Genomic DNA, 16,456 nt, shown 5'->3' on the forward strand with positions numbered 1-16,456 from the left:
ACTGATTAACTTGTATCTCCCCCAGCGCTTAACACAATGCTTGGCAGATAGTAAGCACTTAACAAGTACCATCGTCATTATTATGGTTGTAGGTCATTCCTCAAAATTTATCGTGGAACACTGGTACACTTAGGCTGGATCCTAAAATTAAGACTTCAGCACGGCCTTTTGTCGGAAAGGGTGTGCGGGAGGTGGTCTGCTAGGCAAAGAACAGTGACCGGCGTGTCTGGACTGTCAGTGTCACACAAATATTTTTTGATGTTGTAGTACTAGTATAAGTAAATTCCTGGCTAGGAATTTAACACAAAAACTTAAAGTGAAGGCCTGTACATATAATCACCAAAAAGGCCGAAAAATCCACCAGATAAAGAAGGATGTGTGTTATGAACCCTGTGGTCAGGGCCAAGTTTATGTTTTGCACGAAACTGTTGCATTTGTAGAGCTCTCTAGATGTTAATAAATGGTAAGCAGCTGTCATTGAGGTGTTATATTTGAGATACAGACTTGAAGAAATAAGACTTAAAAATTTTTCATCCAGTTGCCTTATGGGAAAATGTGATATTTGCAGAGTGTGCTAAAAAGTAATGAAGTCCTATATCAAGATTTAAGAAATTTCAAACGAAAGTGTTACCATTGGCAGTATCTCTTTATATTTTCTGAGCAAGTTTATCTGATTGCGCAGGATGCATTCTGGTCATAAGTCAAGCAGTTGGGGGAAACATTTTACCCTAGTGGCCTGAAATAATGAATGTATATTCCGAACATATCCACTTTGTTCCAAGGAGAGTCTGACTCATTGGACATGCCTGCATAGAACATTAATGCATTTGAAGAGAGAAATCCCTTTTGGATCAGAATCTGCCAAGTACCTTGCTATTTATTATCCACTTTCCACATTACTCCACGTCATGGTCAGTGAAGCTGTGTTGCATGAACACAGTCCTCGAGTGCATTCCAGGACCTCGTTGTGTAGCCTAGGATTATGCTGTGCAGCATGATGAACATTTCTGTGCCCACATACCATTATTCCCTTTAGGCTTTAGGCTCGCTCTGGGCAGGGAAACTGTCAGTCAACCCTATTATAGTGTAGTTTCCTAAGCGCTTAGTACAGTGCTCTGCACACAGTAAGCAGAACCTATGAACACTCCTAGGAGGTAGCCGATGAGAGAAGCAGCATGGCCTATTTGGATAGAGCACGGGCCTGGGGGTCAGAAGGACCTGAGTTCTATTCCCACATCTTCCATTTGTCTGCTCTGTGACCTTGGACTAGTCACTTCACTTCTCAGTGCCTCAGTTATGTCATCTGTGAAATGGCGATTAAGATCGTGAAGCCCCATGCAGGACAGGACTGTGTCCTTCCAGATTAGCTTGTATCTACCCCAGCACTTAAAACAGAGCTTGACACGTAGTAAGTGCTTAAAAATATTATTACTTCTTATAATAATAAATACAATTACTTGATTGATTATTCTCCCTTCTGAGCCTTCCCTAGAAACCCTGAGATCTGCTCACCTACCAGACTGACCTAAATCGAGTTGCTTGTAGCATCTTGGAACCAATAGCGATTCTTGACAGGCTGGAAGTAGAAGGGTATGTACTTAGTGTCAGTACTGCTTCAGAGGCGGGATTCTATCTTATTCAAGTAGTGCGATGATTAAGCTCTCCATAAGAATCCTAGTGAGGAGGATGATTTGAATTAAATGAACAAAGTAAAGTTGAAAGAACACAGGCTAACCTTCCACAGAGACTAGGATCCATGTCAGTAGTGTAGATGCTGGGCCAATGAGAGGTTATTTAGAGTTCTTAGCAAGATGTAGGGAAAATAAATCAATTGGTCCACTCCTTCAGAGCCCTGACAAACTTAATTTGCATAGGCTTAGGCTGGTGTTTTCTTTCTTCTATGGTGACTAACTCAACTGATGGCTTAAAAATTCATTATGCCAGTTAAATCACGTAGATTCGAGAAAATTTCATTTTGAGGGTCAAGGATCCTCTCAAAGGTAAATAGATGGTTTCATGTTAAGTCTCCAAGGCTAATATGAAATTTCTTATTATTCCCAGAAGACTTGGAGCATATTAGCATTTCTAGACACGAGTTAGGCTTTAGCTCATATTCTAATAGTGGTATAAAATATGCACATTTTGATAGCAACACAAGTGGGTAATGTCAATCCTGTATGCTTTTTTTAGCCTAATGCAGGTAATAGAATGAGAGGACAAAAACAGATTAAGGAAGAATAGAAAATAAGCATGAAGAACTTTTCACTCACCAGGGTGAAGCTCCACTTCAGTAACCTTCAACAGCAGGACATATGTATTATTACTGACATTTTAGCAAGTTCTTATCCTGTTGTCCTAGGGAAGCAGCATGGTCTAGTGGATAAAGCATGGGTCTGGAAGAAGGACCTAGGTTCTAATCCCAGCTCTGCCACTTGTCCATTGTATGACCTTGAGCAAGTCACACTCACTGAAAAGCATCATGGCCTAGTGGCAAGAGCGTGGACTTGGGAATCAGAGGGCTTGGATTCTAATCCCCTTCTAGATTATGAGCCCGTTGTTGGGTAGGGATTGTCTCTATGTGTTGCCGAATTGTACTTTCCAAGCGCTTAGTACAGTGCTCTGCACACAGTAAGCATTTGAAATAAATAGGTTTGAATTAATGAATGAATAATCCTGGCTCCCCCACTTGTCTGCTGTGTGATCTTGGGCAAGTTGCTTCACTTCTCTGTGTCTGTGACCTTATCTGTAAAATGGGGATTAAGACTGTGAGCCCATGTGGGACAACCTGATTACCTTGCATCTACCCAGCGCTTAGAATAGAGATTGGCACACAGTAAGTGCTTAACAAATACCATTATTGTTATTATTTTTACAGAATACTGTACTGATTGGGAAAGTACAACAGATTTTGGTAGATTCCTGTGATCCCCGTCTACAAGGAGCTTACAGTTTACAGGGGAAAAATAACAGGGAACAGGGAAGAATCATGAAAGAACAGGAAAAAAAAGTCAGCAAATAACAGTGCTCAGATACCTCAATGATCCAGGCAAATGTCAGGTCCTGGCTAAGAAAGAAGCAACCACAACCTTCCCAACATTCTATGTTGAGAAGGTGGGTTCTTTGTGATCATCTTTCCCCTCGCCACTGGGGCTTGGGAGGAAAGACAGTAGCCCATCTGCAGACCTGGACCCCTGTTAGCACAGAAATCCACGCTGCCTGACTCCAGCTTCTGCCCATGTTATCACTTATTCTGAATTTTTCACACCTTACCTAATTAGCAAAATTTCATCACCATCTTTGCTACATAATGTACAAATTTTATTTTTACATACTGTCATGATGTTTTGGACCATTTTTCAGCATGCCAATACTGTCACCAATCAGGTACACGGGGGTATAGATGCAAAACCTTCTGTTGCCACCTTATAATTTCATTTAAATTGCACTTCCCACTACAGATATATTCTAGCACAAAATTAATCTGAAGGTTAAATTGCACCATCCAGGAAGTCATCCCATTGAAGAGATTAATTTATAAAACATGTCTGATGAACTCACCCATTTGCAAAATTTTATACTAAAAACATAGTTTTTAACTTTTAAATCCAAACTAAGTCCATGATTAATTTTTTGATAAAGGAAATAAATGTTCCCTTTTCTCTTTCTTTTTCTCTAGCTCAACTGAGAAGTCGTTTCCTTGGAGATCAGCAGGTACAATTTTTTACGTGGAAATTTTTTTCTTGTGCTTGAAAAAAAGCAATTTAACTTAATAGCATTCTCTCATAATTTACTACTTTTTTCTGAACTGAGTAGAAACTTTAATACTAAAATATGGGACAACTTTTAAGAGTAGTTTTTGCAAATAATTTGTTTTTGATATTCCATGATCTTGACCTTATCTAAAAAAGCTTTTTTATGTTGCACTCTAATTTACAGAGCAGTCTGTTTCAGCTGTTAACCTCTGATAAATTCTGTGTTTCAAGTTTGCTTGTCCATAATAATGAGATATGTGAAACCATTAGAAAAGATCATTTTGTAATTTGGGAAATTTCTGTAATCATTTTTACAAGCGAGTATCTTTCATAACTGATTGGGTCAGGAAAGAGTATAGGTTACTTAGCTGTGAATATTTATGTTTTATTAGGGGTTCAGTGTTTTGGCAGAGTTATGTTTATTTAAGAAATTGGATTCCAAGGCTCTTTTTCCTACATTTTTTCTCCATAATATTTTCCACGTATTTCACCCTATCACTATGCCTTCTTTAACTTTGTCACGAACACCCCAGTCACCTAAGTGATCAAGTTTATGCTGGTGAAGTATTGCATTGTTTATTTTTCTTACGCTCCCATTGGTCCCTGGGAAAGGTTCACTCACGTTCCACTGGGAGAACTATTGACTTCCTGCATTATAAAACCCAATATTTGCTTCTTATATCCCACCTACTCGCAGAGCATTTTGCCAGCAATTTAGCCATTTTAAATATTTTTATTGTGCAGACTCTGAACGTCAAAAGACGAGCTGCGTATGCACAGAATGATGAAAAGCATTTTGAAAACCTCTTTATTTTTGAGTTGTCCCTTATTGTTCTGTTTGTGCTTTCCTAAAATAAAAAATCCACTTCACTCATACTGAAATTGATATCATTCTGGGGGCTCACTTTGAGTGTGGAGTGTAGCCAGACACCTTGGATTTCGACTGACCTATATGCAGTTCTCTTCCAGAAGAAGAAACCAATAGTTTCTTTCAAATTTCTTCTAGAGCTAAACTGTCGTTATGTCCTGGTCTGGCCAGATTAATCCTGAATTATTTAGGCTACCCTGAGCCTTCATTCATTAGAGAAGCAGCATGGCTTAGTGGAAAAATCATGGACCTGGGAGTCAGAGGTCATGGGTTCTAATTCCGGCTCTACCACTTGTCAGCTGTGTGACTCTGGGCAAGTCAGTTAACTTCTCGGTGCCTCAGTTACCCCAAATGGGGATTAAGACTATGAGTCCCATGTGGGGCAACCTGATCACCTTATATCCTCCCCAGCTCTTAGAACAGTGCTTTGCACATAGTAAGCGCTTAACAAATGCCACCATTATTATTCGCCTATTGGTTATAAACATAAGGGATGAGACAATAATATATTTACATCAAAAATGATCATTCAAACCCAATTTTAATATTTCAAAAAATAGCTTAGAGTGAAATGCATGCACTTTGGATCAATATAGCTTTATACATTTTAGTCATGATTGAAAATGTGCATTTCATTACATTTCCCTAAATGTTATTTACAACCTAATCCTGCCCTCCCAGACTTCTACTTGTGTCATTAGAGTTTTACCATGGCAACACACTACATTCCAAAGGTATGAGATTGAAGGTTAAAGGCAAATCCTTTCTGTTTAAACTTGCCTTCTTAAGGCAGAGGGGTATTCTTTGAGAAGTTTTATCAATAGCAAACAATTAGAACATAGGCTCTATTCACTTGTCTATTTACTTTGCCATTTCTTTTCAAGTAAGGGCTTAGAGTTTTGTTTTGTTTTTAATTGCTAGGTTAAATTTATGAAGGGGGAATATGATCCAAGAAAAATTCTATTTTCAGTCATCTGCAAGCCTACCAAAGGATGAAGTAAAATAACTCACTTTTAAAAAGTGAATTTGTGTTGAATAATCTATTGCCATGTTTTGTTTTTTTTTCATAAAACTTGGCCAAAGAGATTTTCTCTTCCAGTTATGTTACTACTCTAGTGGGTTTAATAAATATGCAGGTAATCAGAAATGGGAATTAAGTTTGAAAGTTTGCCATTGTTCTTCAAGACTTTTCAGCATTTTGAACTTTTTCCTGCTGAGAATTTCTCCCCATTTCATTTTTTCTTTTATTTTTATAAATTGGACTTAAAAGCTTACCATTGAAAAAGCCCTTTTCCAGGGATGTAACTGCTTTGAAGGGAAAGTAACTGATCTCTTCTTCAAGGAGGTTACTGCCAAGGTGTTTTGAGAAAGTTTTAATCTGTTCAAATACCACAGCTGAAACTGTTCATTTCCTGAATTTAAAAAAAAAAAACTACTAAAATAAAGCAGTATTTAAAGACCCTCGAGCAGTATCCCAGAGAATTTCAATCCCATTTCAGTAACATTTAACTTTAATGATCTTCTTTGACCTTTATTACAAGGCAGTTGTATACTTTTTATTATGCAGGGCACCCCACACCTACAGAAGGGTGAAACAGAAAGGAAAGCCACACCTAAGGAGGCACAATTCTCCTTTGATTCTCTAACATTGTGGGTCATTGCTTTTAAAGTTGTATTTTGTGGTTTTTAAGACAGTGAGAGCCTGATAGAAAGAACCTGGGTCTGGGAGTCACAAAACCTGTTTGTCTCGGTTTCATCATTTGTAAAATGGGGATAAAAACACTACTTGCCTCTCCCTTTCTCCTTGAAATGTTATGAGGGCAAAATGAGATAGTAATGAAACTCACTTTAGTGCCAACTCTGTTATACTATACTCTCCCAATCCCTTAGATCAGTCTTCTGCACACAGTAAGTTTTCCATAAATATGATTGATTGAAGTCTGTGTCCCCATGTAGATTGTAAGCTCCTTGTGAACAGGGATCATGTCTACCAACTCTGTTGTATTGTACTTTCCCAGGTGTTTAGTACTGTGCTCTGCAAACAGTAGGCTCTCAATAAATATAATTGATTGATTTACAGCGAGGTCTGCTATTGGTCTGGGAAAGACAGGACTGCTCCAAGAATCAAGAGACCTGGGTTCGAGTTCTGTTTTTTTCTCTAGCTGGCTAAAATGAAACATACCCTTCGCAATGTGCTGCACTCGGTATGCTTCTTCACAAGGTGACACATGCTCCCGGGAGAACAACCTTGGCAGGGTCTAGAGCACTCGAGCACTGTAATCAATTTCTCCCCAGAAATTTTCAGTACTGAAGTCTCAGGACCAAGAGTTCACCTGGCATTCCTGACAGGGGATTCCATCACTAGTCTTCAAGGTTCAGATTACCTGAATCTCATAGTCCAAGATGCACCTGAGTCATGGCTCGGAGGTGTTAATGTTGATGGGTTTCCAAGATTGGGTTTGGGAGGGAAAAATGGTTTTCAGGATTTGAAAGGAAAAAATTAATAAATCACTTTTTCCTTAAATGCTTCCTTTCAAAATCTTACAGTCTGGTGCATCTTCAAGTCCAACAATATGATAGAAAGAAGAAGCCTGATGGGAATTCCTAGCTCAGTAGCTGTAGTGTAGACATATTTAAACCTGAGAATATGCCACGCCTTCATGTTACTTGCTTAACTACTTTTTTCTGGCTCTTGTTGAAGAGTTTTGAGAATTGCAAAAAGTATTTCCCTCTGATAAGTACTGCAGTATGGAATAGAGAGGGGAGTTGAAGAAAGGGCTAACATGGAGAGAGAGATGTGTCAGAATGATATTACACACTGAGATTTTGAATTGAGTAGAATGATAAAAAGTAAGGAAGCAAGTTAGGTGATGGTGACACTTCAGACAGAGGGCCAGGACAAGGATCTAATAATAATAATAATAATAATAACTGGTATTTGTTAAGCACTTACTATGTGCCAGGCACTGTACTAAGTGCTGGGGTAGGTACAACGTAATTGGGTTGGACACAGTCCCTGGTCCCACATAGGGCTCATAGTCTTAATCCTCATTTTTCAAGTGAAGTAATTGATGCACAGAGAAGTTAAGTGACTTGCTCAAAGTCACGGAAAAGACATGTGGTAAAGCCAGAATTAGAATCCAGATCACTTTGACTCCCAGGCCCATGCTCTATCCACTAACCCATCCTGGTCCCTGAGCTTCTTACAGTCCCAAAGGGGCAGACACACAAACTAGATGCATTCAAACCCTCCTCTACTGGGCTTGCCTGTACTGTAGAGCCTAACCTTAGCTCTGCTAAAAGATGTTGTTTGAAAGAGTTCAGGGTTTTACACTTAGAGTGCAAAAGAGAGAGGAAAATTGGCAAGTTCAGACAGCTGTTTGCATTTGGGAAAAGGAGGAAAAGTATAATCTTGAAAATACTAAATATAAATTATAAAAGTTACTTTTAAAAGTATGTGCAAAGTCATTTTTATGCATTGTACATTGGAGTGGGGTTTTAATAGGCTATCTTTTTCTAATGATTTTTATATAATATGTATTTAAGCTACTTAGTTGATAACTATATTTACTATTAAATTTAAATGGCAGAGTTATTTTTTTTCCAATTGGAGTTCTTAGGTTTGATTTCCAAAATTTATAGACACATATGGTTCCATACCAACCGGGACCAAAGAACAGATAAATACTGAATTTAAAAGATAAATGAGAGAGTAGCCCAGAATCAATTCATCTTTCTTGTTTTCTTCCATCTGGAGCAAGTAATTTACAATACAGAATAGCGGAGGCACATGATCAGATAAGACATGAACTTAAATGAAAACACTTTATGCCCCAGTAGAACTGTAGAGAATTTATAACAGAGATGCAATATGAAGTATGTTGTTTTGCAGGTGCTCATAAATAGAATATTAGATCAGCAACCATGTACAGAAGACTATCATTTTATTGAGAATGTTCGATGTTATGATTTACAATACCAACATTTACAATTTTGTAATTTAGTTCTCCTTTTCTACTTCCCTCCAACATAATGAATAGTAAGGATTTCCTCACAGCTTCTCTGAAGCTTCTGAATATTTTTAATGCTGTCTTCTCACCCTTCTTTTCACTACGCTTCCAGCTAATTGAATTTTTTAATAGTAATACAATAATTGTGATATTTAAGCACTTACTGTGTGCCAACCACTGTAATAAGTGCTAGGGTAGAGACAATATAAGTAGATGAAAAACAATCCCATACCCACATGAGGATCACAGTCTAAGCAAGAGAAAGACCAGGTATATATAATCCCCATTTTACAGATAAGGGAACAGAGAAGCAAAGTGAAAATATGATTGAATGAATGAATGTGCCCAGCAGGCAAGTGGTAGAGTTTGGATTAGAACCTAGCTCTCCTGATTCTCGTGCCCATGGTTGGTTTTTTTTCCACTATACTCCCACATTACTTCTTGGGGTAATGAGAAATCCTCTTTATTTTTTTCTCCTATGTCCTTCTTTTGATGGTAGGTGGGAGGGAGGGAGAGATGCTGAGAGAGAGAGAGACTCTTTCATTTAGATAATTGATTTTTATCAGGAAACAGCATGGCTTAATGGATAGAGCATGGGCCTGGGAGTCAGAAGGACCTGGGTTCTAATCCCAGCTCTGCCACATGTCTACGGTGTGACCTTGGGCAAGTCACTTAACTTCTCTGGGCCTCAGTGACCTCATCTGTAAAATGAGGATTAAGAGCCTGATAATAATAAATGGTGGTATTTGTTAAGTGCTTACTATGTTCCAAGCACTGTTTTAAGTGCTGGAGTAGATAATCAGGGTGTCCCACATGGGGCTCACAGTCATAATCTCCATACAGATGAGGTAACTGAGGCACAGAGAAGTTAAAGTGACTTGCCCAAAGTCACACAGCTGATAAGTGGAGGAGCCGGGATTAGAACTCATGACCTCTGACTCCCAAGCCCAGGCTCTTTCCACTGAGCCATGCTGCTTCTCATACTAAGCCACGCTGCTTCTCATGATCCCCATGTGGGACAGGGACTGTGTCCAACCTGATTTGTATCCTCCTCAGTTATTATTATAATATTTCTGATCATTTTGTGACTTTCGCTCTATTCAATCATGGATATTTATTGAGCACTTACTAGGTACAGAGCACTACACTAAGTGCTTGAGAGTACAATACATCAGAATTGGTAGACTCATATAGATTTTTATCCAGCCAGTTACTATGGTATCCTGGAAATAATTTGCTAACTAAAAATATGTTTGGACCAAATGCTGATCTCTAAAAAAGCTCAAGGTCAGTTTTTGTTTAACTGAGTCATATAATTTAGACATTGTGTGTCACAGTAACCTGGGTGGTGGTGACCCAAAAATGTACCTCTGTCTGTTCAGTTTATGGTAATGACAAGCTATTCTATCTCATACATCTTTTAGTCATCAGGAAAAATGTTAATTATTTTCAGGCTATAATTAAAATAGTATTTAGGGAATGTCAACACATCATGCTCTATTAGAAGCAGGATAGAAAAAATGTAAATGACTATGGTCTCTTTGCACAAATAAAACAGTTATTATGTGGCTTTGGGGTCGCCTCACTCCTATTTGGTGATTGCATTGTAGTATTGGTGGAATTCTGCTTTGGGTTTGGCTTCAATCAATCCATCAATCAATCATATTCACTGATTACTGTGTGCAGAGCACTGTACTAAGCGTGTGGAAGAGTACAATATAATTGAGTTGATAGATATATTCCCTGCCCACAAGGACTCCTTCACTTTTCTCAGGGAAGATTGTGAACCCCATGTAGGACAGAGACTGTGTTAGACCTGATTCCCTTGTTTTGACCCCATAACTTAGTACAGTGCATGGCACATAGTAAGTGCTTAACAAATACCACCATTATTATTAATTCCTATAAGTTTGTTCTCCTAAAATAATATGTGTCAGGTACGCCTGGTTCATACCAACCATGAGCTTCCTGGACCGGAGGCACCTCACTGACACGATTGTGGTTCAAACCACACCTCTGATCACCAAGGTTACTGTGGAAAGTATTTTACTTAATTTTACCAACGTGCAAGGGAGTGTCACATACAAATATACACTCACTCCACCACCCAAGGGTCCAATACCAGTCTGTGGTCAAAGGAGCCCATTCTGCCAATGTTTTTTCTTTCTGCTTCTATGTGCTGCTCTCCTGCTGCAGGTGCTTCCCTCTGTCCATCCTTTGAGGGAGTGTGTGCTTTTATCTGCCAGGCAGGGCAGCTGTGGCTCTACATGGCAGTCATTAATTGGTCCAGCTCCGGTACTGGGTAGAACAGGGAAATCCCCACCTCCCTCCATGTTCTGCTCCCCACAGTCCTGCCATCACCTGCCTCAGGTAGAGCATGTCGGTGCCTTTGCAGTCTGTTCCTTGTTGCTGTTGTTAGAGGAATCACAAACAGTTACTAAAAAGGCAGCTTGTTGTGGGCTCAACACAATATGATCTCAGATTTTTCCAGAAGTACGTGAATTATAGGTAACTCAGCTGCTGTAAAACAGAACTGTTTAGACTGGGTGTCTACTTTGCCAATCATAAAGTGTTATTTTCTTCCCAAAGTTATGTAGCAGACTTATGTACACTTTCTTAAAAAGGCAAAGGCACAGGCTCCTTACCAACCCAGAATAAGCCCCTGTAGACACGAGCTGTAGCTCAGAGGAATTTGAAGACCAGACATTCAGATGTAGGATTTTAGAGGAAGGGTTACAAGGGAATGTACAGTAAAGTCTCCTGCCTGATTTCCCCAGGCTGTTGTTTCCATGGTGATTCCACATAGTACAGACCTTCTTCTTCTTCTTCTCATGCAGTGTAAACTATGTTATCCTACAAGCCACCCAATGATTAGAAAAACAGACACATCGCAAGAATCTCAGATTATTTAAAATGGCCTTTATCATTGTTTCTGATAGCAAGTGTGTAAACATGGTTGTGTGTGTGTGTGTGTGTTTTGTCACACACTACTGCTGTGTCATTTCTGTACATCAATGGAATGGAAAAAGATATTTAATGTATACCTATTCTGCTTTCAGCAACTGAGATCAAGTGAAGGAAATTCTATACAAGGGATTTTGGGAACCTTCAAAATTACTTTTATCCTTATGCACTGTCATTTCTTTTTCTCCAAATTTGAGTATCGCAGGGCTGAGGGAGAATGCTGGAGGCAGGAAAGCTCTGTTTCATGCAGTTTGATCCATACTGATCCTATATTGTCATTAAAGCCTGGTGCCATGTTCACCTCTTCAACATTTGCCTGATGGATGGAATTACAAAGTTGCCACCTTGGATTGCTGCAGCATCATTAAGCTTCTATATCTTTCCAGCATCCCAGAAGCAGATTTTTGTAAATCCAAAGGATAACTACTTGTTAGCTTTCAGCATAGAGATTTGGGGGTAATAGTAGTTTACCTGGAAGTTCTTCCACTCCATCAAATTTATTGAGCAATTACCGTGTGAAGAGTTTAGGAGAGCACAGTAGAACAAGTTGTAATCCCTGCCTACAAGGACCTTGTGAGCTAGCAGGAGGGACAGAAAAAAAAAATAAATTTACTAATAGGAGAAAAAAAGTGTTGTAATAGAGTATATAAAATGATAATGTGCACAAGTGTCAAAGAGGAGCAATGGTGCTGCGATGATAGTAGGAATATGTGACCTGGAGAGAAGAAAAAAGTAATCGGGAAAGTCTCCTGGAGTAGATGGGATTTCAGAAGAGTTTCAAAGGGGAAGAGAGTTCTGGGCAGGAGGGCGATTGTAGGGACATAGAGTCTAGAAAACAGCACAATGTGAACTTGAGAGTCACAGAGAGTTCAAACTGGAATGTGGAAGAAGAGGGAGAGAGTTAATGGGAGAGTCTTCAAGCCAACCATTTAAAGTGTCTCTTAGATGTAAAGAAGAATGGGTGAACATTGGAGGCTTCTGACAACTGGAAAGACATCCCAGGTGCCTCAGGTTTCCATTTCTAGACCAGGTTATATGTTTGCTTCAAGTAGGTACCTTACTGGATAATCAGACCCAAACCAGGCTGTGGAATTTTTAATATTGATGCTCATATTCTCATTGGGTGTGAGTTCAGTTTTTCTCAGGAGTCTTGTGAGACAACTTGTCAGCTGCCCTTCCCCATCAGCAGCACCAGACAATTCTTTTCTAAAGTGAAGGACTTAATTGAAATTCTTTCATGTCATAAAAAAAATCATTCACCTGCAAAATATTTGCCCTCTCCCCAAATTCTCACCAGCAATTGGCCTAGATCTTCCTTTCCATCATATCTGATAGACCACTACTCTTCCCATCTTCTAATCCCTGGCAGAAATCACAGCTTCTCCAAGAAGCCTTTCCTGTCCAACTTCTCATTTCCCCACCCTATTCACCCTCCCTTCTGCATTGCTTATATATTTAGTTCTGTACCTCTTAATCTCTTTTCTCCTCTCCCCAAATCCACAACACTAACATACATATCCTTCTACTTTTCTGTAGTGAATGGAGTCATCTACACTTCTCAGCAATTCTATAGGGGTCCTACTATTTACCCTCTCTGTAAATTATTTTAATGCTTATCTTCTCCACTGTATTTTAAGCTCCGTGAGGTCATTTCTACTAACTCTCTAGCATTGTCCTCTCCCAGATGCTTGGTACAGTCTTCAACTCAGTATGTACTCAATAAATACCAGGGTGTTAAAACCAGGGTGATGACACATCTGTTGACATTGGTTCCATGAATCTGAATTTATAGTTACCATCTTCTGAGCCTAGTTTCCATTAGTCCAGCCTTCATTAATGTTAAGCTGTAGGGTAATATAAATTGACAGAGTTTTGCACTATTTAATTATGCTGCTACACAGAGCATATGCAAAAACCAGATTTCTTGAGGGACCATACATCTCATCTATATAAAAGGTGAAAATATATTTCAGGTAAATAGGTAAAACATTACCTCATCGGCATATTTATGTACAAGCACTGTAGTATATATTAAGAAAAAATTAGGAAAGAAAAATGGCTTGGTCCCTCTCTCAGAGAATCTAATGTAAGACTGTAAGTTTGTTGTGGACAGGGAATGTGTCTGCTAATTGTTATATTTTACTCACCCAGCCCCAAGTACAGTGCTCTGCACACAGTAAGTGCGCAGTAAATATGATTGACTGACTGGACTCTGATTTTGTTGACTTTCATGTTTTTCTTGGGGATAGAGATGATTTTACCAAGTTTTCTTAACAAAATTTAGACCTGGGTTCTAATCCCAGCTTTGCAATCTGCCTGCTGTGAGACCCTGCGTAAATTAGTTAACTTCTCTGTGCCTTGGTTACCTTGTCTGTAAAATGGGGATTCAATACCTGTTCTCCCTCCCTACTTAGACTGTGAACCCTCTGTGGGATTGGGATTATGTCTGACTTGATCGTCCTGTATTTTTTCCAGTGCGTAGAACAGTGCTTGACACGTAGTAAGTGCTTTGGAGAAGCAGCGTGGCTTAGTGGATAGAGCACATGCCTGGGAGCCACATGTCTGCATATGACCTTGGGCAAGTCACTTTACTTCTCTGAGACTGTTATCATACCTGTAAAATGGGGATTAAGAGTGTGAGCCCTATATAGGACAGGGACTGTGTCCAACCTAACTAACTTGTATCTACTCCAGCGCTTAGTACAGTGCTTGGCACAGAGTGAGTGCTCAACTAGTACCATAATTATTATTATTACTATTTTAGCTATGAGGGATGTGAATCAGCCACTCACACTTCACCTTGGAGATCTTAAGATTCACTTTTAGTAAACATATTCCTTATAAGGAAATCTTACAGTGAAACTTGTGAGTTGTTCAGTGAGCAGTGGCAGATTGCACCAATAACTAGTGAGACATTGTGAAAAAGGTCACTCAGGTAGGAAGGAGACCAGAGAATGAAGGAGGTTGGACTTGAATATGTAGTGTCAAAATTTCTTGGTCATTACCCATTCTCTCTTTCTGTTACTGATAAAAGAGAAAAGATGGTGGGATGCACAGACCTGCAATAGCTACTGGTTTCCATAGTGACAAGTTTTCAGAGTATGATACTATACGACACCTAGTGTTCTCAGGCTAAAAAGTAGTGTCAGTTCAAAATGGAATTTTTTAAATACGGTTATTAAACTAGTCTCTTAGATGCCTAGGAGATTTTCACTGCTACTTAAAAAAAGACCCCTGCCCCCTCCCCCCCCCAAAAATCTTGCTGAGTTTTTTCCCCTTTAGAAATAATATCCCTCTTGTATTATGTTACCAGATTTTTCTCCGCATTTCCCTGGCCACTATGACAGTTGCGCTTCAGTAGCAACCAAAGGCTCAATCTAGGGCAGAGGGGCCTGCTGCAACCACTAGAACAAAAATTTGTGCCTGAGATACTTAACTGGACACCGTTGGCTGGATGTAGGTCTAGAGGTGTTCCCTTTCATCTCTCCATTTCCTCATCTTTCTCTCCCCAACACCTTTACAGTGAACTGGCCGGGCTGTGCCAGGCCAAGCCCCAGGGTCACACCAAGAGATCTACTCTTCCTCTGTGCTTCTCTCCACACATACTGTGGCGGTCTGAGGGGAATGGATGGGGAACATCCACCCATGAGTGCCCATGAATTCAGCCTGACAAGATCATTGCCTCGAGTGGAAACCTTCTCCATTTCTCTTGCACATGGTGATCATTCAGTCAGTGCTATTTATTGAGCACTTACTCAGAGGAGCCCAGGCTACTGAAAAAGGGTAGGTCTTCATTCTTAGGCCACATTCAGAATTACCATATTGGTGAATGATGGGTCTTGGCTGTCAACATGAGACGGGGCACAGAACCAAAGATAACTTAGGCATAAGGCTACATAAGGGAAAGGAGTGGAAGTTGTAGGTTGGAAACTATGTCAATTTCACCAGTGCTGTTGTATACTGTGTAATCTGTGCTGTTGAAGGTGAGGGTTGGGGCAGAGACAGAGACTTTTGCACTTTTTAATAGCATTAGAGTATCAGGGCCACATTTCTAGCTTCTGTAAAACCCAGGGCAACCTCAGTCCATGTTAGTTATCTATCAGTGAACCAACGCTATTTATCGAGCACTTACTGTGTTCAGGGCACTGTACTAGGCACTTGGGAGCATATAATAGAAAAGAGTAAGTATAAATCATCCCTGCCCACAAGGAGTTTACAGACTGGAGGGGAAGACAGACATTGAAATTGCCATTGTTCTTGTCTGCCTGTCTCCCCCGATTACACTGTTAGCCTGTCAAAGGGCAGGGACTGTCTCTATCTGTTGCCGACTTGTACATTCCAAGCACTTAGTACAGTGCTCTGCACAAAGTAAGCGCTCAATAAATACTATTCAATGAATGAATTAAAATAAATTATAGATGGATATGATTGAAAGTTCTAGGAGGTTTGGGGAAGTGGTAAATATCAAAGTGCTAAAGGGGAACAGGTCCAAGTGTATAGAAGACACAGAACGTAGGACTTAGAGGAGTGGAAGTTTAGTTAATGAAGGCCTTTGGAGGAGATGTGATTTTTAGTAGGGCTTTGAAGATGGGGGAGGAAGGTAGTGTGTTGGGCAAGGGAGTTCCGGGTCAGAGGAAGGATGAGGACAAAGGATCAGTGGTGAGAAAGTTGAGATTGAGGTACAGTGAAAATAAAGTGTGTGGGTTGGATTATTATTATAGGAGATGAGCGAGGTGAGGTAGGAGGGGGAGAGCTGATTGAGTGCTCTAAAACCAATGATAAGGAGTTTCTGTTTGATGCAGCGATGGATGAGTAACCATGGGAAATTTGTGAGATGACGAAAAATGGGACTGAGCGCTTTT

The 16,456-nt window shown here is 39.8% G+C and overlaps 1 protein-coding gene across 9 annotated transcripts in view; it reads left to right on the top strand.

The window, feature by feature from the left end:
* Positions 1-16,456, top strand: part of PKP4 (plakophilin 4) — a 209,914-nt gene that overhangs the window by 135,098 nt on the left and 58,360 nt on the right. For 8 of the 9 annotated variants that reach the window (XM_007671144.3, XM_029072547.2, XM_039913124.1 and 5 more), the window contains one exon: positions 3,677-3,711. The exons of the other annotated variant lie outside the window; for it this stretch is intronic. In XM_007671144.3, coding sequence (XP_007669334.1) covers positions 3,677-3,711 — 35 coding nt within the window. The remainder of the gene's footprint in view (positions 1-3,676; positions 3,712-16,456) is intronic. 9 annotated transcript variants of the gene reach the window in all.

Source organism: Ornithorhynchus anatinus, chromosome 9, assembly GCF_004115215.2.
Source record: "Ornithorhynchus anatinus isolate Pmale09 chromosome 9, mOrnAna1.pri.v4, whole genome shotgun sequence".
NCBI classification, from domain to species: domain Eukaryota; kingdom Metazoa; phylum Chordata; class Mammalia; order Monotremata; family Ornithorhynchidae; genus Ornithorhynchus; species Ornithorhynchus anatinus.